Source organism: Trachinotus anak, unplaced genomic scaffold (genome assembly GCF_046630095.1).
Source record: "Trachinotus anak isolate AG129_WGS33_773 ecotype Australia unplaced genomic scaffold, CSIRO_AGI_Tana_v1 ptg000013l, whole genome shotgun sequence".
Classification (NCBI taxonomy): domain Eukaryota; kingdom Metazoa; phylum Chordata; class Actinopteri; order Carangiformes; family Carangidae; genus Trachinotus; species Trachinotus anak.
The window spans coordinates 24015194-24041840 of record NW_027273864.1 but is presented as its reverse complement, the minus strand read 5'-3'; the positions used below and the strand labels follow the sequence as shown (position 1 = coordinate 24041840).

General features: G+C 38.9%; 2 protein-coding genes across 7 annotated transcripts in view; both read right to left on the bottom strand.

Annotated features, from left to right (window-relative positions):
* The window catches only part of anks1ab (ankyrin repeat and sterile alpha motif domain containing 1Ab), a 40964-nt gene extending 35167 nt beyond the window's left edge, over window positions 1-5797 (bottom strand). For 2 of the 5 annotated variants that reach the window (XM_071495180.1, XM_071495181.1), the window contains exon 1: window positions 4709-5290. In XM_071495180.1, coding sequence (XP_071351281.1) covers window positions 4709-5002 — 294 coding nt within the window. In that variant the 5' untranslated portion in view covers window positions 5003-5290. Of the gene's footprint in view, window positions 1-4708; window positions 5291-5665 lie in introns of those variants that run through there. The other 3 variants (XR_011693318.1, XR_011693319.1, XM_071495182.1) reach the window with 3 other exon arrangements.
* Window positions 5798-18213: 12416 nt separating this feature from the next.
* Window positions 18214-24859, bottom strand: snrpc (small nuclear ribonucleoprotein polypeptide C). Of its 2 annotated transcripts, none has more exons than XM_071494911.1 (6): window positions 24767-24859; window positions 23252-23294; window positions 23029-23137; window positions 21966-22025; window positions 19638-19742; window positions 18214-18789 (listed from the first exon to the last, which is right to left on the bottom strand). In XM_071494911.1, exons 1-6 carry the CDS (start codon window positions 24772-24774, stop codon window positions 18671-18673), a joined length of 444 nt encoding a protein of 147 aa, XP_071351012.1. In that variant the 5' UTR covers window positions 24775-24859; the 3' UTR covers window positions 18214-18670. The 2 variants fall into 2 exon arrangements, with proteins under 2 accessions (XP_071351012.1, XP_071351011.1); XM_071494910.1 differs by having other exon boundaries at window positions 18529-18792.
* Window positions 24860-26647: the final 1788 nt, after the last annotated feature.

Below are 26647 nucleotides of genomic sequence, written 5' to 3'. Positions count from 1 at the left end.
AGCAGATATGTGCCATGGTTAAAAAGCAGCTAATATTTTGTAGTGGATTACATTGTTAATGTCCACAAGATGCAGTTGCAAAGCACATTTGTGGTTTAAAAGCTAATTATTCAATTAGTCAATCAAAAGAAAAAAGAAAATTATAAGAAAAAATAACTGTTCCAATTAATTTTTCAAGCAAGAATGCTAGATCCAGTTTCTCAAATATGAGAATTTGCTGCTGTTGTTGGTCTTACATTATAGTAAATCAAATATGTTTAGGTTTTGTACTGTTGGTTGAACAAAACAAGATATTTAATGCCATCCTGTGACACCAAAGGATTCTGCAATGAGCATTTATCACTGATACAAACCAAACAAATAATTGAGAAAATACTCAACAGATTAATCGATTATGAAAATAATTAGTTAGATAGTTAGTTAGTCCTATTATCATTTCCTATACCAACAGTGGCCTCAATCATCCACAGTTCAGTACAGCTGCTGTTTTGTTTGAAATGGCATAATCCCTGTTCTGCATTATTCCTATTCTCGTTTTATCTTAAAAATGTATGTGTTCATTTTGAACATTGAACAAAATTTTGGGGCAAAAACGATGGGCCTACATTCAATGCTGTAGAAGGAATATTGATAATAGATTTTGGACATATTACTGAGGAAGTACAGGTTGGCTCATCGCTTTGTGGTCGACATTAGCTAATTATGTGCTCCACTATTTCACGTTAACGCACATATTTCATGAGCCATTTCGACTGGTTTGATTTAAGTTTGACTAAGGCAACTAAGCTAACGTTAACTGAAGTCACAACAACTAACTTAAGGTCAACGTTACAATGAAGGCTTCATCATAAAATACTTCAATTGTGGACGAAAATATGAAAACTAAACACTTAACTTGAAAACTGATTGTTAACGGTTAAACTTTGCCGCAGCTGTTACGTCACAGAAAACGTTGAGGGATATGACTTTTCTGACATCACTGGTGTTGAGCTTTTAGCTGGGGCGGTCAACGTAGGCAGCTGACAGGCTGTTGTTATCAAGATTATCGATTAAACTGAACAGTGCAATTCAGTTACATCTGATGGCGTGGTTCTGCTAGTAAAAATGATCAAATTTTGTCAACGATGCCAAAGGCCGATTGATGATCTTCAGCCTCCAGGTAAGTGAGCTTGGTTGTTTGACTAGCTCTCCTTGGCTCCACCCTGATGCCCTTATTTGGATTTCCACGACTCCGAGTGACAAAGATGGCGAAAATCAATTTAATTTTATTGATTTGTTGTAGATGTTATTTTATTGGTTTGTATAGCTGCTTCCACCAATGGGAAGGATTTTTTTTTTAATCTGACTTTATAGTCAGAGACCACATGTTAGTATTTTAAGACATCGTGCTAGTTTTTTTTTTTTTTTACCATTTTAAAGTAGCTAACTCACACCAACCAACACTCAATGCACTCATTTTTTATTTATGTATTTGTCTGCTTATTTATGTCACATTACCCCAGAAATCTTCCAAACAGGGCAATGAAACCTTCCCCCAAAATAATGTTTGAACTGACCCAGATTTAGCCTACCCATGGGCAGAAAATCACCAAAGACAACAGGCTATTTTGATTCAGTGGCCCAGCAATATTATATAAATGGCGCCAACACTGGGTCACAGCAACCCACTGAGAGGTTACTGGGTAAAGTTATTGTGTATTGACACCACACTGAGTACAATTTCAATCCAGAGATTTCTGGTGCTCTCAATTTTTGTTACTCAAACAATAATTTACTAATCCAACAAAAGCTGACAGGACAGGTAGATGACACCACAATACACCCTCATAAGTCAGGATCATCAGACAGACAGCAACACTCACAATGTTGCTACCTACAGGGCTGAGAGTGATTGTAGTATGTGTCTTTGAGGTTGTTCCATTGAACATTTTTCTTTATTAAGGTTTTATTTAATTAGGCTAATCACACCTCCAGATGGCTTAACATTTAGGCCACATGACCTGACCATGTTTGCTCTGCGTTAGTTCGGAAAGAAGGCTTTCTAAAAAGAAACTGAACAAAAACTGTCTCGTCACATTGACTGATTAAGTCTAAGTACAATACCAAGTTCTTTCACTACTATAGGAAACAAAAAATGGTCAGTAGCTACATAAGCTGCCAGAGATGATAAAATGTACAATACATACTGTGGGGTTTAAAGGTTGTACTTGAAATACTAATTTCCTTTTTCTAATAATAACATCCGAATGCCAGTGTTTGTATTCAGTCTGTTGGCATTTGATGTGTGTGCGTGCACTGACATAAGAGTGTGTTTATATATCTGACTTAAAGCTCAGCCTCCCCCTGAGCCTCATGTGTCGCTTTAATGTTGGCGGTGGTGGTTGATCGCTTCATGAGATGTACACACAAGCCAGAGTCGGTTTTTGCCCTCCCCCGTACACCCATCCATATCCTCAACCCAAACAAATCCCTTGAAATCTGGAAGAGAAGCAGATACTCGGGAGCAGCTGCAAAACAGGATGCCCTTGAGAACAGGACACTCCACCCAACATGGCCTGAATAAACATTCATGTCAGAGGGCAGAGGGGTGGAGCAGAGCGCAGGCACAGTACAGGGAGAAATGACAAAGAGAGGGGTACACAAAGCCAAGTAAAAGTTCAAGATGTCTGAGTATTATGAAGTGACACCTTACTGCCCTTGCTGTAATGAAGAAAAAGCTACATGATCACAACATCCAGTATCAGCCATGCCCTGTTCAGGTGACCATAACTCAGACAGCACTCTGGTGAAGGCCATGGCCCAAATTAACCTCGCCATAGGTGATTGTCAGACAGATAGTTGGCAACATTTTTGATAATATATTCCTTGTTGAAGTCATTTTTTTTGCATTAATGGCTGTTTCTCAAATGTGAATATTTGCTAAATGGTAACATTATTAGGTTTTTGACCACAATAAGTTGACATGGGCATTTTCTACTGTCCAATCAATGGATTATTATAAAAAATAATTGTCAGATGTATTGATTGAAAATAATTGTTGGTTTGCAGTCTTACAGTATATCTATGATGTAATAATGCTATCTTGCCTAAATCTTTCTGTAGGACAATTATTTGGCACACAGTAAGAAATTAAAGGAATTTGTTTAAACTTTTTTATTTATTTATTTATTTATTTTTTACAAATAATGAGCTCAACATAAATTAAAATAGTTTAAGTCTTAATACTAGATTTAGATCAGGACCATAGGATGGTGGACTCATCATAGCTCACATTCTATTTCAGTGGTGCAAATTTCTAATGTTATTACAGTTCAAGTTGTAATAGTTGACATCAAGTTGTGTAGCCTCTGGAGGTCCGGGGCCCTTTGTTGTTGGTAATTCAGCCTTTGTGAAAGACCATAATGGAGAACAAAAAGACTAAACAATCCCCCAGGCATTATTTTTCTATATTCACAGTGTGAATTGATGTGGATATAAATTGAATCAGTCAGTACAGTTTTTAAGTCAGTACAATCCTTTAGAAAAATGTAAATGACAGTGCATAACAGCATTTGAAGAAGAACTTAGCATCTTTTGGATTCATTTGAGACCATCATGGTCATTGCCAGGTTTTTAGAAAAACTGAGTTCATGAGGTCAGATTCCCCCAGTAGAACCACAATCCCTCAAACAGACTAACCACCAACCAAGCTCGGTAAAATTATCACATATTAAAGAAACAAGTCACAAATTTCATTTGTTCAACTCTTCAATACTATTTTCTGTTCAAATTTTAAGAAATTTAAGCTAAAATTGTATCAGAATAAAACAAATCACACATGTATGTCCAATATCTGTGTATCTGTTTTTTATAAATGTGATAGGGATGAAACACTCAGCACAAAGTGTCAGAAATGTTCTAGTGTGATATGGACATTAAAAAAGATACTTAAATTTGCCTCTGAGCTGTACAATATAATAAAAGGTTAACAGTTTTCAGCCATTGTGTTTGGAGGTTTAGGTGATAAATTATTATTCATTTCAAGGTCATTGCAGTGCTTTAGGATATGCTGCACTGATGCTTCAAAGTGTTCAAAAATCACAAGTTAAGGCTTTTGGGGGCAATGGGAAGTCGGGGGGTGGGAGACTGCTCACAGCGCGCTCAAAGTAGATGGCGCAAGACGGAGCAAAGGAGCCAGAAGAGTGCAGGAGGAGACAGTGGAAGCGTGGGTCGGCCCCTGAGACATATATTGAGTGGATGTGGAATGACAGCACAAGCCCAATTAGCCTTGGATGCAAAGGCTGCTACAGGGAGGTCGGTGCAAGTGATCAAGCCATTCATGCATTCAAGCACTCGCCTGCAGGCATTCTCTGCCGACAGCCTGGGTAAAGTTACTCTATTGCTACTTCTGCCGGACTCCTGATCTCCCTCATACTGCTACCTCTGCTTTCCCCCTCGTACTTCCTTCCTTCCTTCCCTCCCTCCTCTCTCCTGGAATGTGCTGCTTCACCCATTCCCATTTCCTTCTTTTTTCACACTAATCCACAAGTTGCTTCTCTTATCGGTTTCTCTTTTTTTCTCACACATTCACAAGCACTAGCACACCCTCTCTTTAGAACATTAACACACTCTACTTGAAAGCCTGACCATGTCTTAACACCAAAAGTGCCACTCCCTCTGTCCTTTACACCCTCCCACTTGTGTTCCATCCCCAGAGCTTGTGTATTACCTCATCCCACTCAGAGGCGAAGGAAGGCATGCGCTTCATGGACGGCTGTCCAGAGCGGCAGTTAGACACCGACCCACTGCGGCCAGCAAGACCTCCATCCTCTTCTCCAAGTGGTGACGCCAACAAGTCAGAGTCTGACTTGGACAAGCTTCGAATAAGTCCCAGGTCTGCAGGTCTGACTTTGCCCGTCGCAGCTGATGCAGACTCACTTGAAATTTCACTTGAGTCCTTGATGTCAGCCTTTGGATTCTGGATCCCCTTGGGGGGGCTGGCATCCGGCATGCACTGTGCCATTGTTTTGGAGCTGCCAAGTGCAGCTCAGGGTCCTCAGTTTCCTGCAGCACACTGACTTGTTTGGGCAGTCCGGAAAGTGATTCAAGGTCTTTGCAGGGCTTTAAAACTTCTGGCGGTGGACATCCAGTCAGTGGTGGTGCTGAAAGCAAAAGAAAGGTGAAACATAAGTACTGTAGATTGAGGAAATCTGCCTGCACTCCAAATGACTCAAACTCATGCTATTGTTTGGAGGGAAAGGGATCATACAAGTGAGAGACTTGTGCACCGAAACAAGCATCAAGGTCCACCCACTAGTTGTATCCTGTTGCCCTCCCCTTAGTGACTGGCTGCCTCAGAGAGTCCCCCTCCTTCATCCTCTCAGCTGTGACTTTTCTGATACTCCTACAGTTACTTTTTTCATTAGTTCATGTGGCTCATGTGGTCATGCAATTCCTAAAAGGGAATATTCCCGGTGGAATCTGAAATAAGAAACCAGGATTAGATGAGGCAACAGCAAGCATCTACATAAGACACACTGCTGTGTATACCACTCGGAAATACGAGGACACATTAAATCTCTAGTACTTTAAAATATAGTCTGATGCCTGACTCAATAAGTTGAAATCAGACAAACACAAAATTTCACAGGAAGAAGGAAGAAAAAAAGTAACAACATCGTCTTACCTGCTGATTTATTTCACTCTGGTTCTTCCCCTGATTCGTGTGTTTGTGTCCATCCTGTTCTGAGGTTGTTCTCAGACTCTTCAGCAGAACTGGCTCTGTCCGACGGTGAGGATCAGAGGACGGGAGGATCCCAAAGCCTGGCCTTATTCAGACTGACAGCTGGGGTAATCAGTTTACTGACGCACTGGGTTGCTGCTCCATTTTAAAGGAGGTACAGACGGGATTCCTCCTTTGCTGTGTGTATGTGTGTGTGTGTGTGTGTGTGTGTGTGTGTGTGTGTGTGTCCAGGAGACTGAGGTCATTGAGTTGAGCTTAGTTTTCTTATTGTAGAGCAGACATGATGGAAATAATATTTCAGACCTTTGTTGAACCAGCCATATCTGTCTTTCTATATAAAACATTTCTTGGTCCAACTCTGTCAATGACCTGAAGTGCAGCAGAAAATAAAGGATGTTCTTCTGGATGCTTCTCCTATTTTTCCTCTAAAAAGGAGATTCACCTCTAATAGACTTTCACATACATGGACATATTTCTTTGTCACATATCCTCTTGAGGCCAAAGTGGTGACGCTTCACATTGGTGAAACACTGTGTCATTAGATTATGATATATTTGCAGGAAAACATCTCACCAAACCATAATTGCCATTAAGTGATTTTATCGTGTTCTTTGACCTGGTTGTATAGGAGAAATGTGAACTCTTGGGATCTGCAGTGGGTTTTAAAAAAGAAAAAAACAAAATCTCACACACTCTGTGCTATTCATGATTCTTCTCAAAAGGATCTGATGCTGACAAAAGGGTCTCTTGTGAGGCATCCTTGGTATTCACAGGCAATCATAGCTGTGCACTGCTCGCCTCTGTGCCCTCAATCAGCCAAGTTCCTTGCATGCTCACCTCTTCCCTATGGGCAGTGCTGGTATGTGCATGACAGAAAAGATAACATCCGTTGCACACTGCTCAGCTGGCAATAACAAAAGCCACATCTAATGAAGCACGTAGAATTGCTCATCTAATGATCCCTATGACTGTGATGAGGATGAAACACTTTAAGTTATCCACATCTTCTGTGCCATTTTAAACAATAGAGGCTCTGGAATTCAACATGTTTCAAGATAATGATGTCTTCACGGCATATTAGAGTGACTAAAATAAAACATGCATCCCCTCCTTCAGCTGGCTGGCTGGCTGCTGAGCCTCAGGCTAAAGACAGCGGTGACTCATGAACACTCTTCTCTAACAAAGACATGCACACTGTGCAAGTCACAGAGAGGCAGCGCGTACAGTAAACACACACACACTGGAGTGCAATGTTTTCATGTGCACAGTGTTTGTGTATGTGTGTGTGGGTTGTACGCAGCTAAATTGTTTGTGCTCCCTGACACACGGATGCCTTTTCAGGATTCTTGTGTGTGTTTGTGATGTTCTTTCCACCTGCCGTTATGTGTCCCCAGGTCCACAACTGACATTTTTAATAACACTGCGCAACTTCTAAAACCACTTTTCTCGCAACTCCAGCCTCTAAATCATTATCCTTCTCTGCAATTTGGTGCCCTCCAGTTCCCACCTGATTACGCAGACAGAGAATGAGGCTACCGGGTAAAGATCTAATAAAGTTAATCAACCAAGGAAGCTATTACCTGAAGATAGGCTGTCTGGCTTCAAACAAATCTGCAAATTGCAACAAAACTCCAAATCATCTACTCGTGAACACCATAAATGGTGCTGTACAATTCCCTGTGTGCTTGGGAGTGTACAGACACAAATGACAGTCATATGGGTCAGTCTCCATTGCACTGTGGCTTGTTCTCCTTGGAGAGTCTGAGAGGATGTTAACCCGAGAGCCATGCACAAGAATGCTCTGAAGCTAACCTTTGAGGTCATCAGTTCCCCTGAGGCAGCAGGGATGCCATTCATCCCGGATATCAATTTCAGGGCCCCGAAATGTGGGAATTCAAATTTTTCATCACTGGACAAGCGAAAAACAACAATGCGGAGGCTCAATTAATGCTTAGAAGAAGACAGAGGTCATTTACACTACTATATGTACAGTGTATTTTGAATTTCAAAACAAATTCAACATGCAGTAAAAGTGATGTTATTTTGGAAGCACTTTTCACTTTGTAAAGACACTGTTCAAATATTGCTTCATTGTAAGAGTTACTTCAAAGTTGAGGGATGAAATAAATCAGTGGAGGCAACAGCAAAGCTACCTGCTGTTAGCTCAGAATGGCTAAAGATGCGAGGCCTGTGAAAGCTTTCCAGCAGACACAGACAGAGCTGACCTCTCTGCAGGGAAATGGGAGGACAAGTGTGCATGGCTGAGTGAAGACACAGCGCTGGACATCCATCAGTGTTAGAGATGGGGAGCGAGAAACAGACACTGGAGGGTAGAGATACAATTTTTCTCAGCGCCTAAGTGGGTTTAGTTTTTAATCTCACTGGGTTCATCTGTGAATTTCCACAAATAACCTCTTATCAATAGCATCTACAGCATTTGATTATGGGCAAAATGACATTAGGGTCACTGAAGTGAAATGATTTGGATTACTGGCATTTTTAACCACATAGTGGCATTTCTCTAGGATTGGCAGTGTTGGTTGGTTGGTTTTAAGGAAGTGTCTCAACAATTACTGGATGGACTGCAATAAAATTTGGTATGAAATATCCATGGTCTCCAGAGGAACATCACGCTGACTTTGGTGATCCTCTGACTTTTCCTTTGGTGCAGCATGAAGCTGACAGTTGAGGTTTTGAGTGAAATGTTTCAACAACTCTTGCATAGATAAGTGTGAAACTTGTTACACACATTCATGTTTCCGCAGGATGAATTGTAATGATTTTCGCAATCCCCTGACATTTTATACAGCACCATAATCATGTCAGAAATTAAATTCAAAAAGACCTCAGTTGATTTTTGTGTTTAGTGCTAGTTACTAAATTTTAGCAGGCTGCCAGGCTTAACTGAAAACATGGTGAACAATATATAATATCAGCTAAACAGCTAATGCAAGTTAGCATTGTCATTGTGGGTAGGTTAGCGGACTGACAACTGCATTTAGAAATATTCATCTTATCCTGTGGCATCTTGTTTGAACACAGCCTTTATAATAAAAGACAGTTTTCTAACCTGGGAAAGCTTTGGCATGCACCTTGCCCTTTTACTGCAGGAGCAGTCACACAGTGGAATACATCACTCCTATTACTAATCAATGTTTTTAGTGTGAAGGCTACTGGATAAACAGGATGTGACCTGAATCTGAAGGCTCGAAAAAGTGGTGATAGCTGGTAGATGCCTTTGAACAAGATGCATTGTGCATTAGACACATATTAAAATGCAAAACAGAGAGCAATCAATCCTGAGCGGGACATTCCAGCACTGCTGCCGTGAAGTCTCACCTTCAAAAAACGGTTTATCAGTGATGTTACTGCAGCATTTCAACTGCTTCTGTTTAAAAAGAAAAACATCTTTTTTTTGGTCGAGTGTGATAAGAGATCCTACTATCATGCTGCGTGGCATCATGTGCCACATCAACTGCTGCTGGCCACATAAGGATAAAGATAAATGTAACAGATAAATTTAGCATGCTGAAAAGATCGGAATCAACGTGCAACATGGAATCCAACTGTAGTTCCTCCGTTTGTATGTGAGATGACAAACGATGGCATGATATCCCGTGTGCAGGGGGGACATGTGTGCATGCAGGTGTGTTCACCTGCAGTGTTTTTATGTGTGGATACATGCACGTGTGTTTATGTGTGCGCACGTATGTGTATGTATGCATGCAGGGCTAAATGTTTGTGTTGAAGCCAGAGGCATGCAGAGCTTCCTGTGTTAGGTTAATGCTCTCTGTGGTGCTTTCAGTGAAAACAATGGGCACAGCTCCACGTTTCTGAATTTCCCATCAGGGGGTGTGATGATGACAATGGCCACTGACAGATGAAACACATTAGCTGCTTTATTGCAGTTGGCACAGAATTTGAAGGTGAAAAAAAAAAAAAAAAAAAAAAAAAAACGATCAAGAATATACAATTTAATATAATGACTAACAAGCCACCACATCTTATCAAAGGTACATGGGGAGAGAATGAAGGGAGGATGCATCTACATTCAGAGAGAAGAAAGGACAAAGGGAATATGCAAGCAAAAGACGCAGAGAGCCACAGCTGAGAGCAGGTAGAGCGAGGACGAGGAGGCAGGGTAATTAATCCACAGATAATGCTGACGGTTCACAGCCAGGTCACTCCCGGTGTAACACCACCATAATAGCTGCCCTTGACAAGCCTCATATCCAGTGACTACTGGAGATATATGTCTTAATGATAGTAATGATATTGGCAGTCATGAATCAATTAGCCATGCTCAATATATTCAGCTGGAGAGTCTGGAAATTTATTCTCAAGGAACTGATACTTTAAGTCAATCCCCCTCCATAATGCAATGGTTCGCACAGCACTTTTGAAGGAAAATCCAGCTTTTGCACATATTCAAGCTAAAATACTACAAGAATGTCTACTATCATGTTGCTCTCCCTGCTGCAAAAAAAAAAAACCCGGCTTTTATGTGCAAAAGTTTATTGCTATGGCTAAATCTGCCTTCATCTTTAGATACACAGCGCTTAGCCACAGGCTTTTAGTCTTTTTAACTGTTGGACATCAAAGAATTTTAGAGAGTAAGAATCCTTTCCTTCCTTAAAAATAGACTCTGCCCTTGACTCTATATTGAGCACATTTTTAGAAGCAACTTTACTTGTTGCTGGAGTAAAAGGCAAGACAGCACTCTAGTATTCAGCCCCAGCTTGCTGTTATGACTATGTCAGATTTAAAGGTTACATTGTTGGAGATTTTTTTGTTTTAGCCTTGGCCATTCTTATTTTTAGAAAGAGAAAGTGCTCTCATTGTTTTGTCCAAATGAAACATGCTATTTCTTTGTCTTGTAAAGTTCAATCAGTAACAACTGCGACTCTGGAAATGAACAACTCCTCAGAGAAGCATGACTTGCACAACACGACCGCTCTAATGGTGAAAAAAAGTCAGTTGATTTTAAGAAAATGAATACAAATGGGCCTGGAAATGATTTTGGTTTTGTTTTTTTGAGCTTGAGTAAGTTCATTTAGTAGAGAGCTGACTAAGTCAAATCTTTGGCAAAAGAAAGAAGGAGGTAAAGAAAGCACAAAGCCAACAGTGGAAAGCAGTCAGTACATGATAAAGATGGGGTTTTGCTCATTTCTAACAAGAGCTGAGTCCTTGTATTAAACACTGTTACATGTTTAAATGAGATGGTAACAGAAGATGGGTTTTTCAATTCCACCTTGGGTGCGTATTGACTGGCAGAAGGGAACAACAGAAATTTCCGTAGGGGAGATAAGCAGAGAGACACTTGATTGCAAAGACAGCTTCCCGATAGAAACAATTTGGGATACTTGAGGCAGTTTCCCGTACGCCTCTGAGGCTGGAAACGAAGTCATTTCTGAAACTTCTCTCTGTCTAAATGTAATCTTTTATGATCTTTGTAGATAAAACTGCAGATTGTGCATCTTCATTCTCGATTCATCATTCAACGCATGTTGTGCGTTTGAGTACAAGTGAAAGGGCTGAACTGGAAGGATTTAAGATTAGCAGGAGGTACAAGGCCCCATCTTCATTTCTTGATGCCTGCACAGCAACAACATGCATCTTAGTGTGTTGAAACTCAGAAATCAATGACTCCCTCAGGAAGTACACCACCCATTGTCACAAAGCACAGAAGCAGCCAAATTGAGAGCAAATGTTTAAAGTTTTCAGGGTGGCTGGCAGGCTACATAATAGATACGAATTTAGTCTTCCTTCATTTATGCCTTTTTAGGCTGAATATTGTATTCAAAAGTGCAGATACTGCACTCTGCTTTTGAATAATCATGACAGAACATAACGAGAACACAGGATCTACCAGCAAGATGTTCATTCAGCGGGAAAATAAACTTGACTTTGATTCTTTCTTGCTTTGTGTCGGTCTGTCTGTTCATCTTTCTCTTTTATTACAAATATATTCTAAATCTCAATACATTACTCTACAATTGAAAACATTTAAATATGAGATTCAACCGTGGTTTAACCACATCATATCACATGAATTCAGCAAGAGTCAAAAACTGAGAAGGCCGTATCGTTACTACGTTACTGAGCTGGTTTTATAGCTTTTTATAGCTGGAGGTTTTTGCTTTCTCCTTCGTGACTGGATTTATCTACTGCCTCACTCAGTTATGTAGAATAAAACACTGAATTACAAAGACGTCAGTTCATCAAGACTGATATTTTTCAATTACAAATGACATGCAACAGCTGTGGAAAAATTATAGTTAGCTTTCACTTGATGCAGCCAGAGCGCAGTCACTGTGGTTTGGCTTGGTTTCTCGCGTTGTTTTGTAGTTGGTGCAACTTTTGAGTTTTCACAGAAATTATACATTTCCATGGAATAATATATTTTTAAATGGTGAAACAGATGTCAAAAAGTCACTTTTGACCAAATATGTAGTTACTGCTTTTTGCCTTTATAGGGCTCAGATTTAAAAGAGCCTTTATAGTCTCTGTGGCTCAGTAGTTTTTAAAGAGTAGTCTTTAATTTAGTGAAATAATGACTGAATGTTAACCTTCAGACAGTGGCACTTTCCAACTTCTTGTTGTGCATATTGTTTTGAGGTAGAAAGCAAAACAAGGTCAGACCATAAGTGCAACACATTAAGTTAAGGTAAGTAAAGAAAACTGGCTCAGGTTAAACTACAACATCACATGAACAAAGAGGGAGAACGAACCGGGCAAAGTGATGAGAGAAGCAAAGAAATAATCTTTGTGATGGCACATCAGCTATGGGCAGGGGAACTATTTTTATATGCATGTATGGATAAGAACCATATGTTTGAGGTGATGAGGACCCTAATAAAAAATTCAAGTCCTTTAGTTGGAGGTGAGGTTATATTAAAAATTAATCAAGTCAGGTTATTCCAAATTTAGACTTTCAGAATTGGGGAAAACAAAAACACAGAGACTTTATGCAGGGAATATAAGGACCTCATCACCCTCTGTTTACTTGGACTGTTTATCATTATACCAACAATCTGATTCGTTTTATTTTTGATTCATTTGAATTTACCTTATTATATAACAACAATACTAGAACTTGGTATTATATTTAATTGATTAGACCACATATAGCTTACTTACAAAAAATAAAGGTTCATACAAAAAAAAACTTTACTTCATTTTGGTTAAATCTTGGAAGATTACAATTATTACAGTGATAATGAAGATATAAATGGTTATGGGGATATTTGCTCTTAAAGCTGCTATTACTGTTAAATCTGATTTCATTTTCCCCTTTTAATAACAATTATTATCATTATTATTATTGTTGTTGTTGTTGTTGTAGAAATATTAAAATAAACAATACGTGGGGTAATTATTTAGGAAAAAACACTCACACACTTCGTTGTTCAGATGTTAGGATAATAATTCTGTAAAACAATAAACTTGACTTACTTGACAAACAATCTAACCTTTGCATTAGTTTAGCAGCTGTTTTTGGAGCTTTTGATGGTATCACATGAAATTCTTCATCAGCAGATGGATTTTGTCCAGTTGTGGAGTTGCAGAGGTTCAAGTTTACATTTTCATTAATTTTCCTGTCCGTTGGGGCTTAAAGGAAGAGCTTCATAGTTCATTCTTACACTCAGACACCTGCTGAGGACAATAATTTCTCTTAATTCTGTCACTGAATAACATACCAAACTTACATAAACACAAATACCTGTGGGTAACATACAGGTAAAACATTCTGACATAGTTATAACCCATTCTTATGTCTTATTTAACGCTGGTATTTATAATCGTGTCAGTAAATAGTTGTGTGAATTCTCTGCCTGTCCTTTTGACTTTAAGAAACTTAGCTGTGAAGTGCAAAATACTTTGGATGCAAATGCTGAGAAATGAATATTTAACACGGTTATTTATAAAACATGGCAATGCACAACAGAGTGGGGCAGGTGAAGGAGAATCACTGTCAGTGTCCACAGAGCACACAGCTGGCCGGTGGCAGGCCACCACAGGGCAGGCTGAAGACAGCTTATGCTGAAGTAGGGCAGCTAACAATGTTATATGCGCTCAAAATGTTCACCCAGTGGCAGTGAGTGATAAATTTAGACTCTTCACATTTAGACTTTTAGCTGATAACATGACACACAGGCTGTTTGTAGTGACTGAACCTTGCATTGCAGTATAGTGAGGCTAACCCTTCATCTGCTATCCCAGCATGCTACAACAGAAAATCAATCCCAGAAGGAGAAGAAATAATAATTCCATCTTTCTTCCCGGTCACATACAAGGCCCACTAATCAAATTAGCCTTAATTAAATCTGATTCTATGTCATTCATTTGTTAAGCGGGCAGGCGTTGCATTTCAACATCTCAGTGGAAGAGTATAATTGATGATCTAGAAGAACAGACAATCATTGATTTTAAGTCAGCCAAAGTTTGTAAAAATGTGAAAAAAAAAAACACATAAAGCTTCAGCATCTGCAGCTGCGTTTTGTGCAGCAGGTTAGTGAGAGATTAGATGTAAGATTTGCTTTGTTTTTTCAGATACTGTGTTGTACTACATCTGTATCAGCCCTCAGGCCCATGGGAGCCCCTGCTGGCCAACACAACCGCTGTTTGAAACAAGCAGATTCAAGAAGCTCTCCCTGAGGCCAAGGAAAATGGATATTGATCTGGAGCCATGACTAAATGGATTAAATTACAGAGTAGTGTTGGTAGCAGGGCAGCAGAGAGAACGAGACGAGAGGGAGGAGGAGGAGGAGAGGAGGTGGAACTGAAATGGAGGGAGAAACAAAAGGGAGGAGGAAAAGGAGACGCAGGAGGTATTGAAAGTCTACCAAAAATCTTTCCCTTGCAAACTGCTTTCTTTCTCTGTGATTCTTTCGATCAATAGCCCACCCAGCAGCCCTCTGCATGCCATACTCCCCAAGCATCATCCTGGTCTTCATGCAGTTGTGAGCCAATTGGCTTTAGAGAAATCGGCAGTCAGGGGATTATCATTTTTCATTCAACCAAGGCTGTTGAGTGGTAAGAATGCCAACTGCATGCTGGGAGCAAAAGAAGATGCAGCATCATGAATACAGAATCCAAAACGATCCTTCAGAGGGTGTAAATCAGAGCGCATCTGGCCGGCTGTCAATCGCAGTCAAACCTGTTTGGTATAAACAATTAATCAATCAGCAGTCCTCCTGAAGCCTCTCTCCTCCCTGGCCTTGCTGATGGCTCTGGGGGCTGCAGGGAATAGTTTTCTGAGTGCCTCTCCTGTGAGCTCTGAGAGTTGATATTCGGGACATTAATGCATTCTCGTGTATGACGGGAATATCAAAGAGGGGAGTGTGAACTGCACTGAAAAAAAAAAAAAAAGGCAAGTCAAGTTCAACAACAATCATAATTTTAAATTTAACCTGATTTCTTAACAGGACTTCTGACTTTGAAATCCCATCTTAAAAATGCAAGTTATCAGGTCTCACTCAGGTCTGTTGAAACGAGAGACTAGTCTGGTTTGTGCGCACAACTTCAGTTGTTTTTCTTGAAAAATGCAGCTGGAATTTACAAGCTTGCAGTTGTTATTCATATAAAAAATATTCAAGTAGTGTTTTTGCGGTGCATAGTAATAATTCTCTACCAAAGGTCACCTCTCCTGCTGTTGTTGAAAATATCTGTGAATAATTAAGACCTAATTTTACTCATCTAATATTCACAGTAGTACACTGTAGTGTCTGTTCATGAGATTCATTACGGCACATACTGTATTTGTCATGATCAAGGCCCATTTCCTCAACTCCTGAGCTCTAATCATAAACACTTTTCCCCACTCCACTTCATTCCCTTCAGGGCATCTCTCCACTTCATGGCTAGATTGAATATTCATAACGACTTCTGATTTCAGATGACACACGGGGTATCCGCCTGTGCTCGACATATGCATAAAATGTGCATTAACATGGTTTTATTCCTGTCTCACTGATGTGGAGAGTGGATGTTTATAGGACACTTAATGGAATCCATCCCTCAGAGTGGCCATCAGATTGCCTGTAATCTACCAAAGACTCTTTGAAGATCACAATTTACAACATGCATGACTGACAGCTACCAAAACTTATCTGATGTGGTGCACAGCACTGTAACAGTTTGGATTGTCTTTGCTTTCCCTCCGGTCTACATCTATATAAATTGGCAAACACAGCGTGAAGCATATGGCTATTGCCCCCAACAAATTTGTTTCTTTTTTATATGTGGCCTAGAAATTTCCTAAACCATAAAACCACGAAAATGTCCTCTGGGAGTGTGAGATACAAAGAAATTTGACAGTCCATGGAAGCACATAATCAGTCATCGCAGATCCTTCCAGTGTCTGGGTTCTAATTGCAAAGCATCACAACTCTCTAGCTCCATCTGTTGAGACATCTTCATAATTATAGGCAGACGTTTGTGATTATGGATACAGAAGTTAAAAATCCAGCAAAAGAAAAGCGCTGCATTATTGCAAGGCATTGTCGACACAAATGTCAGCTGAGATAATGATTCACTGGCAGACACAGATTCTTATGTAACAGCTGTAATTCTTCAAACACGCTTGACTGAATAAACTAATGAGGACTGGGTCAACTTTCTCATATGTCTAGTGGAACAATATTTTAAAATTCCATCTGTTTTCTGTATCTGCTTGTAATATCCAGGGTCTTGGGAGGGTGATGTTTATCCCAGAATGCACTGGGCAGAAAAAAGGGTACACCATGTACAGGTCACCAGTCTATCACGGGGATAACACACTTGACAAAACACATTCACACCTTTGGGCAGAGAGAACATGTCAGATTCACTCAGGAAAACCCCAGGTGGCTGGGTTGGGTTCAAACCTTTTTACTGTACACAGGCAGCGCTAAACGTCAAGCACTGAACTTATGTTTGACCATTCCTGAATTTACCAACCGTGACCGTCATGCCATGAACAATGGACCTAATATTTTCAGAATTTTAAAGGTTGTATGAATTGACAAAATAAAGATGTATCTGTAAATATAGCACTAATGATGATAAAAAATTATGAGGCAGACTGAAATCCAGGACTTGCACACCTCCAGAGTCCAGAAGCAGGCAGGAGAAATCACTGCAGACTTCTCACATCGTGGACACAACCTACTCCCACGCCTGCCCTCTGGTAAGTGCTACAGAGCAGAGTGTGCCAAAAAAGCCATACACGAGAATGCTCCCTTCTCACACACCATCACTCTGATGAACAGCTCATCAGTCTTGTAACATCAGAAACAATCCCTGTGCATTAACCCTGTTATACTTAAGCATTAATTGTACCTACAAATCACGTTAGTTTAAAACACACTTTGTACAATAACTTAAATGGCATCCATCACTTGTCAAATACATGGAGGTTGCATATACTACATACACATACTGTGCATAATTATCTACTCTGTGTACATAAAGTGAATCATTACATTATCCATTTCATATTTATTTCAGCACTGCTTGCACCACTTGTTTACATTTTAGAGCTTGAATGAATCACAACAGTCTGCTGCAGGTCGTACCAGAAACAATGGGCTTTAAGACACCAACATGCTCGGCAAAGCTGATGGGGACTATAGAGTCGGGTCATTATTATTTGTGAGATTGTCTCTACTTTGTTAATGTAAACATGTTTCATAGCTGTTTTGAGGAATACTACCAATGATAGCTGGTGGGCAAACTGTATCTCCAGAGTTTCTGCAGGATTCACCTTTAATTACCAAAGAGAATGCAACTTCACACCATTTTGACAGTCACACTGCCCTAAGCAAAAAAAAAAAAAAAAAAAAAAAAAAGGCCAGGAGGGACGATATGGACTAGAATTAATTTTTTTTTTTTTTTGGTAATGATATAGTTTAGGTAATTAATCCAACCTAGACCTGGAGCGACATTAAATGGATAAATTAATCAATTTAGTAAATTTAAGTTTTTGCTTCATTTGCCCATCAGATGATGAGCCTTCTGGCTACTGCAGCATCAGGCGTGACAGTGTTTGATGTTGCTGACTGAACCTGAACTTTCTCCAGCAGCACAATCGACTGTCACAAGGGCAGGCAAGTAAAAACATTTAACACCCTTTTTTTGGTTACATTGAAGACATTACACAACTACACTTATTTCCCAGACAGTGAAAATAAACTGAAATTTTGCAGACTTGAGTACAAAAATTGTGACATAGCCTTTTCAAAAAAGCTGAAGATCTCAATTCTCTTTAAAGTTTTCACCTTAAGACCTCACATATTACCCATAGTGCACCCACAGGTGTTTTCACTAGGGCTCTACTGTATGTGATTGTAGAGTGGACTTCTTCTTCACTGTCGTCTTAGCTTTGTGATGTCACACAAATTAAAACGTAGCAGCAATAAGCCAGAACAACTGAAAACAGCTGTATTAGTGAAGAGCTGATAAAACATTCAAAATGAGCTTTGTTGATATGTACGACAATTTAAAAGAAGCAGTTTTGAATTCACTGTTTTATTTCTCAAAGCAATGTAATGAAATACAACAAATATGTAAAAACCTAAACCAAGTATAGTTACAAACAATTAAAAAAAAAAAAAATCATAAACGCTCTTTTAATGTGTGTTGAACAGTATGTCAGAGTGAGACGAGATATTTCAGTCTTGCCGCTAACACAGGAGAGACTTTTTAATCTAAAAAAGTGTCTTTAAAATGGGGATCTGAAATGAATCCTAATAAGGTGAATAGAAATAAATACCAAGGCTCAAGTAGAAAATAAAGTAATTATACAAATATCACATAATTACTTCAGGGACGTCAGGTTCAGGGCTGAAGAGATTGGGCTTTTGAGAATTTAAAAAGTCACATTAATAAACCAAAGTGTTAAAGCAAGTGTTCTCACTTGACCGTGTCTGATCATGGCAACAAAGAACGGAGAAAATCCACTTGTTCTTATCTGTCTGGGCGCGCCATGCCCGGCCTGACTGGCATCATCATTGGTCGAGGGTGACGCATCATGTGTGGTGGTCCTGGCATCATCTGCATGGGTCCTCCCATGGGCGGCCTCATGCCTACTCGAAGTGACAGTAAAGGGACACACGGCTTAGGTATTGACTTGTGAGGACAGTTTTACACAGAGTCACATCAATGCATTTAAAACTTGAGGTCTCATTTAGAAACCTGGTTAAGATCCTACTTGTCAATCTGATTATATTAACTGGGCATGCCATGGAAATATTTTTCTCTTTTGGTTTTCAGGTAAAAAAATTTTTACAGTGCATTATTATCATTATTTAATTTACAATTCTATAAATATGAAGAAAAGCTGCATTTCCCAAGACCTTGAGCTTCAGGAACAACAAAGAGCAAAACTCAAACAATCAACTATTCTTACATATATTTTTGCCACTTTCTACATATGAAAAAAACAAAACTCTTTTCGCATCTTCAGAACCTGTTTTCCTTTTTATTGGTGTGCAGACAATTTTTCTACAGGACTACTTTATTTGTAACAATAAGAAACAGAACTGTTGGGTAGTGATAATTTCAAACTGCTTCTGGTGACAAATTCATATTCAGAACCAACATCCAAAACCGATAAAACGAGTAGTTTGCTGAAGACACATAACAATATAAAGCATCAAATCCTCACTCTCTTTAGACGCTGGAAGCAGTAAACATTTGGAATTTCTACAGTTAGTTTATTATCAAAATATCTGCCTATTAAAACTGCCAAACTGTCAATTTACTAATCAATTAACTGACTAATTAATGCAGCTCCATTACAGGGCATCAAAAAACAGACTTGTTTGAAATATATTCAACTCCCCCAAACAGTCTGTGCCTGGGAGCACATTTAAATGTTACGTTACACAAATTAGAAATATGTGAAGCTTTGCCAAAGAAACATGCGTCTTACCTGGTCCACCAGGCATTATTCCATGTGGTGGGGGCCCCATCATGGGCATCATAGGAGGACCTCCCATGGGGGGTGTTGGTAGCATGCCTGGCCGAGGAGGCCCACCTGTATTACAAATATCAAATGTACAGTCAATGTGAAGACAAGGTATTATTCAGGTGAATTAGATCAGATTTATCACAGTGAATAACGTTTTATTTGAAGGGCCTGTGACCAAACACAAAACATACACCTGAGTAAAGTTATGTAAACATTTTTAAATTGTTAAATTTAATTGTAGATAAAAATCATTGGAAGCTGTTAATCATTTAACCATCTGTTAAAACCAGGTCAAAAATCTGACTTCAGATGACTATTTTTAACGTAATTGTTTCCTGCTGGGGATGCTCATTGTGAATTTTCTTTTTCCAACTGATAGCCAGTGATCTATAACCAATCATTAACCGTTAACCAACAAGATTAAAATATACTGGAGCCAGAAGAAAAGCCCGTTCCATGTAGAGAAACATTTAATAACTTATCAAAAATAAACAGCAAATGGCAGCCAGACTTTCTAATGTATGAACGGATCAAGAAGATGAAAACACTCATTGAATCCTCCAGCACAGAGAGCACTGTAACTAAAACCTCCTCCTCCTCCACTCTCAGCTGATTTATGATCAGAAACAGCCCACAGGTTTACAAAAAGGAAAATCTTGTTGCATATTAAAAATAAAAAAAACAGGCCTTGCCTACCTCAGTCCTCAGCATTTTTTATTTTTTTCATTTTTTATTCAGAAACAACAACATGTCTACATGCTCTGGGGTTAGTGTGGTGCGCAGTCTGTTAACCTGTGAGACCCGTGGCAGAGAGTACCTGCTCAGGTGGTAGTGACGTCCTAGGATATTTTAACTGTTTAACTAATATTATTAGTATTAATCAGTCAATGTAATTATTGTCAGTTAATTGTTAAGCTGTTCATTGTGAACAACACAAGTTTAGCGGAATCTGCTGGACAGATTTTTGTTTCTGCAAGTTAGCTGCCACCACAGTAATGGCGGCTTGTCAACCTCAGCCTACAACCCAGACTTACCGTATTTTCCGCACTATAGGACGCACTGGATTATGAGGCGCACTGTCAATGAATGGTCTATTTTCGAACTTTGTTCATATATAAGGCGCACCGGACTATAAGGCGCATTAAGCGAAACAAAACAGTCAGATAAGTCAGTCAGACTTTATTAAACACGTTCACAATAACTCCCAACCTTGTTCAGTTGTAACGCGTAAAAAAAACACAGTCTGATACTGCTAAATCAAATGTTAGCGTATTCACAATGACTCCTTATAGGTCCTTATACACACACACCATAATATTATGGTGAAGCACAGTATGTATTACTCCGCGACGCTCCTGACTACGATAGCCGTAATGCTGCAAGCGGTGCGGCTTTGTAGTTTACCAAAGTCGTACTAAAACATTTTGACAGAGCGCCGTGAGCGCTGTGTACCACACAAAATCACTTCGAGGTCAGTAAGCACAACCAGAATTAATCCATATATAAGGCGCTCCGGATTATAAGGCGCACTGTCGTTTTTTGAGAAAATTAAAGGCTTTTAAGTGCGCCTTATAATCCGGAAAATACGGTATATATATATATATATATATATATATATATATATATATATATATATATATATATATATATATATATAAAAATAAATAACAAAAGGAGCCCACTTTTGCAAACACAATCAAAATCTGAGACTATGCACCTTGACAAATCAAAAACTTTAAGCATTTTTCTAACCTATACATCTACAAGGTTGGCCACAAGTGATTATAACTCTTTGGAGCTTTGTCTGTTTTTTCTTTCTTTTTTTTTTTTTTTTTTTTAGAAATAAACACATCAAAGTGCTAAAACAGACCTTTGTCATAACTTAGAAATGTTGCTGATTTGCATTCAGTGGACACTCTGAATGTAACTTCACTGTTTGCTCTGTTTTAGCAGAGTCATCACCAGAACTCCACAATAAAGTTGGTCGGTAACAGAAATGGTAAATGGACTTTCACTTATATACAGCACTTTTCTAGTCTTACTGACCGCCAAAGCTCTTTACAATACCACATTTATCCATTCACTCACACATTCATACATCACGCCCACACACACACACACACACTTGTACAGTGATGAATCAGCTATCAGGAGCAATGTGGGGTTCAGTATCTTGCCCAATGAATGGAAAAAGAGAATGAATGAATGAGAATTAATTCAACTATAAAAAGCCAGCATCCGTGTTATAGTAAATTAGTTTACTGCAGGGCTGAAAGACAATGGACTCACCTGGAGGAGGGCCACCAGGGAACGGTGTGGGAGGAATCTTTCCCTGTTGAAAGGCAGCCGCTGTTGGGAGAAAAGATAAAACATTAACACAAAATCAACCACAGAGATATTTCATGTACAGCATCGATCGTTTACAGCACACAATCTAATTTAATTTAAGCCTGTATCATGCTCTAGGTATTGAATGCAAACAACACTTTTCTGCATAGGAAAACACGCTATGTAGTCTAAAATCTGTGATTTAATGCTCCTGTCCGCTGCAATGTTAAGTGTTTGGGGTAAGGGCGGTAATGGAAAAATACAGATAAAAGCACCACTGCCACTAAAGCAGTCTTCTTTAAAAACAACAGTCATCTGTATTCTTGACATGATGACAGGGTGTGTAGTCTACCATCTTTCTTTAAGTATTTGTTGCTGCAAATGAGTTTAGTCTGAAAAACAACACTATCACTCTACGCTGGACAACACAAAGCTCTAGCATCACATTGGCTTTGCATCTCTTATGTGGATTAGTGGTTTGTAATCTCAGAGGGGGCCCAAGTAAGATGGTGTACATAGTACATTATTTAGGCAGAGAGCTTGTAAATCCCACACAAGTGCATAAGCATGCATAGTGTGGGTTATGTATCAGGCTTTACTGCAATGTGATTTATTGAAAAATGTATTGTCTATATCTAACCAGGGCAATAATATGGAAAAGAAAAGAATGATGTGCCCACAGGAGAAGTGTGAACAGTTGACCATAAAACCAAATGAATCCTCAGTAATATAGGTTACTGCCACTAGAGGTCCCTTTTATGGTCAAGTTAAACTTACTGCACACCAGTATACCAAAGGGTTAACTCTTTCAAAGCTTACTTTTGAAGACCCTTAACAGGGCTCCCTCCATCACTATGCCTTTTACACTACGCAAAATGTCAATGGAAACTCTCAACCATCCTGGTTATACTATAGTTAGAATATTTAGAACTTCAGCTCTTCTAGAGAAGAGACACATTTTTTGGATGAGTGGCCAAGTGTCTTAAAGATATAAAGAGCAAGTTTATAGCAATAGTTTGCTTACTTGTTTTATCAATCAGGCTCTGAGCCTGCTCCTCCATCCATTTCTGGTAGTAATCTTTCACATTTTCTTTGTGTTTCCTGCCACTGCAATGGGTTTTCCTCACCGATGGCTAGAAGGGAAATGGAACAATTTTGTGGATATTTAACAGGAGCAGAACACAACAAAGAGATTCTTTTTTTATGCTTTTCCACAATTTGATTTGGTCCACACAAACACAACTTACTGAATCATGTGTAAGGTAGGTGTCACAGTAATCACAGTAAAACCTGAGGAATGAAAGAAAAGAAAAAAGATTCAGGTTTGCACAAAAATTACAAAGCGGTGGAAAAGAAATCTCTGAGAAGCTGACCTTAGACTATTTGGTTATGAAATGTTAACACATTTCATATCCTATTAGATATTTGTGTTAACTCTTGCCATACTTAGCTTTTGAATTCTTGAGTTATGGCCAAAAACGTGTTTTGTGAGGTCACAGTGACCTTGACCTACAAAATTTAAATCAGTTCATCCTTGAGTCCAAGCGAACATCAGTACCAAATTTTAAGAGAGCAAGGTGTTCCTTAGCTATCTTGTTCACAAGAGTGGATGCACTTACAATGCAAAAACATGATGCCTGTGGCCGTGGCTGTGGAATGACTACTAGTTGGAGCTCTATTCAGAATAATGTAAGTAAGTTCAATCTTTATTTATTCAGGGAGTCTCAGTTAAAATGAGATCTCATTTTCACAAGAGACCTGAGAACAAGAATATTTTCATTCAAAAATTTCAAAAAAAAAAAAAAAACCCAAATCAGCAAAAAGAAATAACAAAACAAAGACGCAATAAAAACAATAGCATCATAAAAGAGATCACATGTAATAAAGTTTTAAAATCTCCAAAGTATGAGATAGTACAGTAAACGGTACAAAAGTAATGCAGTGCAATACAACGGTCCTGCAATAAATCCTATCTTTACAGTGGTTATAATGTTCGGTTTTTGTTTGATTCAGGTTTATGTATATATTTTGGAGGATGCAGTGTGTGGTGCTACTGAATAGCATTTTTTTCTACTGACAGATGTTTCTACTATTTTGTCCAGCCCGCTTATATCAGTGAGGGTAAACTATATACCAGAAACATCGCTCTATATAGTGCGATAGTTCAACAGCACCACAAACTACAGGCTCCAAAGCGACCATTATTTTGAATCAGCAGCTATTTAATACAACACAAACCTTCATGAAGGTTGGGATTATTTCAGAGATGTTGCATTAGACTGCATTAATTTTTAGCAAAATGTACCTAATAAACTGCCAATTCAATGTAGTTGTTCGGTTACAACTGAGAAACCTGTCTGATGAAAGCCAGGTGATACTGTCGCAAACTCCACATCATGTGAGTAACCGGATCTTCATTTCTGGTCGTTTTGTCAAAAACATTAGTGTTGTGTGACGTTACGTTAGCCTAGTAAGTAATAGCCGTAAGTAATTTCGACGTGATAATATGATGAAAAGATATTTAATATCACGGTGTTGTAGTTGTTCTTTTGCTGGTAAATCGAGGTTCACTCCAGCACATAGACACAGCCCAAACAAAGCTCACAGCGTTTATCCAGAAACGAACCGGATTGTTTCGTTAGTTTTCAAAGTTTAATTTGGCACCATCCTGTCCTCAACATGAACACTAACATTTATTAAGTGTTTTGTAAAGTGGAAATCAGAGAATAAGCATAAAAACATGAGACAATATGTGAACTTACTTCGGCATGTTTCTCAGCAACCTCGGTCGAGAGCGCGGCACCGGTGTTACCAATAAATGTTCCTGCCAGATATAAGTACTACATAACGTTAGTTCCGCCTAGAAGTCGTGTCACTGAAAAAACGGTTTCTTTTCTATAAATAAGGCGATAATTGATTCAGAAATAAGCCACTGCATCTTAATATGTTTGATAATAGAATATTTTAAGTTATATTTTGTCCATTTACAGATTTTAATTGGAAAGCAAAATAATTGAGAACATTTCGTTGAAGGATTTACTGTGTTTTCATCACAAATTGCAATAACTGATATACTTTTACTAAAATTAAAGATCTTACCCACTCTATTTATATCATTCGTAATTATTATAGAACAGATGATAAAAGACATACTGGTACAGAGGTTGGACAAAGGAGGTTACTTTGTGCAATATCAAAGTGGTTTGAGGCAGAGGTGCTCAACAATGGACTCTAGATATTGATATCAATATCAGCTATAACAAATGAAGAAGTGGTAGTGTCAGTATCTGACAGACATTAAAAAAGCATATGACATGCTAGGGAAGGAAGGGTTATTAATTGCCATGATGCTCGGAAAAGAGGAAGACTGAGAGTTAACATTAAGAGGCCATTGTACTCATTAAGGTGTGAACACCTGAGAGTATGAATGATTTAATCAACCTTGTCATGAATCAGCAACTGTTGTTCATTTGTTTGCCTCATGGTATATACAGCAAAGAAGTCTTTCAGAGAACAACTGTGCAAAGGTCTGAGCTATCTGAGGAACTTGGAGAATGGTGTTGTTATCGCCATTCATCTTGGTTAATGGAATATTTAGCAGAGTGTGAAAAGAATATGGTCCTTCATTATTTGCAGCTGATGGGACCATCTAGGAGTGAGCTGTTTTTCAATCAAATTCAAAGAGCTCTGGATAAGGGGATTGAATGGGCCAATGACTAGGCTTTAAAATGTCAAAAGATAAAACAAAATACATTATATTTGGATATAAAAAGAAATTACCAACTCAGAATCTGCAAAATGAACTATAAGACTAAATCAAAAACTTTTTGTTTAACCGAATGTGGTTAAACTACAGTGATTTAAAAACTGGATATAGTACAAGCTAACCCTGAGAATATGTAGTGGGGCATTTCACACTACTCCAATACCTGTCTTATTGATAGAAATGGGAAAGATGTCCTTGGAAATCAGACATTATAAACTTGGGCTGAGATACTTGATGAAAATAAAAGGATATGGTGGAACATTTCCAACAAAATGCCTGCAATGTCAACTTTAATTATACCAGGGAAGTTTCAGCGAGGCCAAAGCAAACTTTGGAAACAACCAAAGCTGAAGGCAGAGAAAAGGCAATGTTTGCCTTGCAGTGGTAGTTGCCAGTCCCTGCCTCTGTGTACTCCCTGTTGTCAGTAAGGACCAACCAATAGCCACATTTCACGCATACACAGAGCAAATTGGGTTTTCACCATGAATCGGGGGGCTACAGTAAGCCCGAAAGCAACGAAGGTTTTGAGTTTTCTTTCTTATCAGAGATCTATCTCAAACAAAACAAAATACTTCTATGGAGGGCCTACCAGGCAGAGGCTCAGGAATCCAAGGGGTCAGGGGGCCCATGGACCAGATCCATTGTTGAAATGACTGTTAACATTTCTTGAGGGAAAGTCAGAAGACTACATAGAAATGGAAAACAACCACAACAAGACTCAAAATGACCACAAAAAGACATACAATAACAACAGCGGTCATTTTATGTCTTCTTGTGGTCAACCTAATAGAGAGACAACATAACTACAGAGAGAGGGAAAATGACCACAAGCAGATGCAAAATGACAATAAAAAGACACAAAACAAACACAAAAGGC

What these genes read in the sequence shown, in the direction of transcription:
- snrpc (XM_071494910.1), bottom strand. An exon ending in CCCTGGTGGCCCTCCTCCAG is followed by an intron (nt 19,743 to 21,965) that starts GTGAGTCCATTG and finishes TTTGTAATACAG; the next exon opens with GTGGGCCTCCTCGGCCAGGC. An exon ending in AATAATGCCTGGTGGACCAG is followed by an intron (nt 18,793 to 19,637) that starts GTAAGACGCATG and finishes TGTCACTTCGAG; the next exon opens with TAGGCATGAGGCCGCCCATG.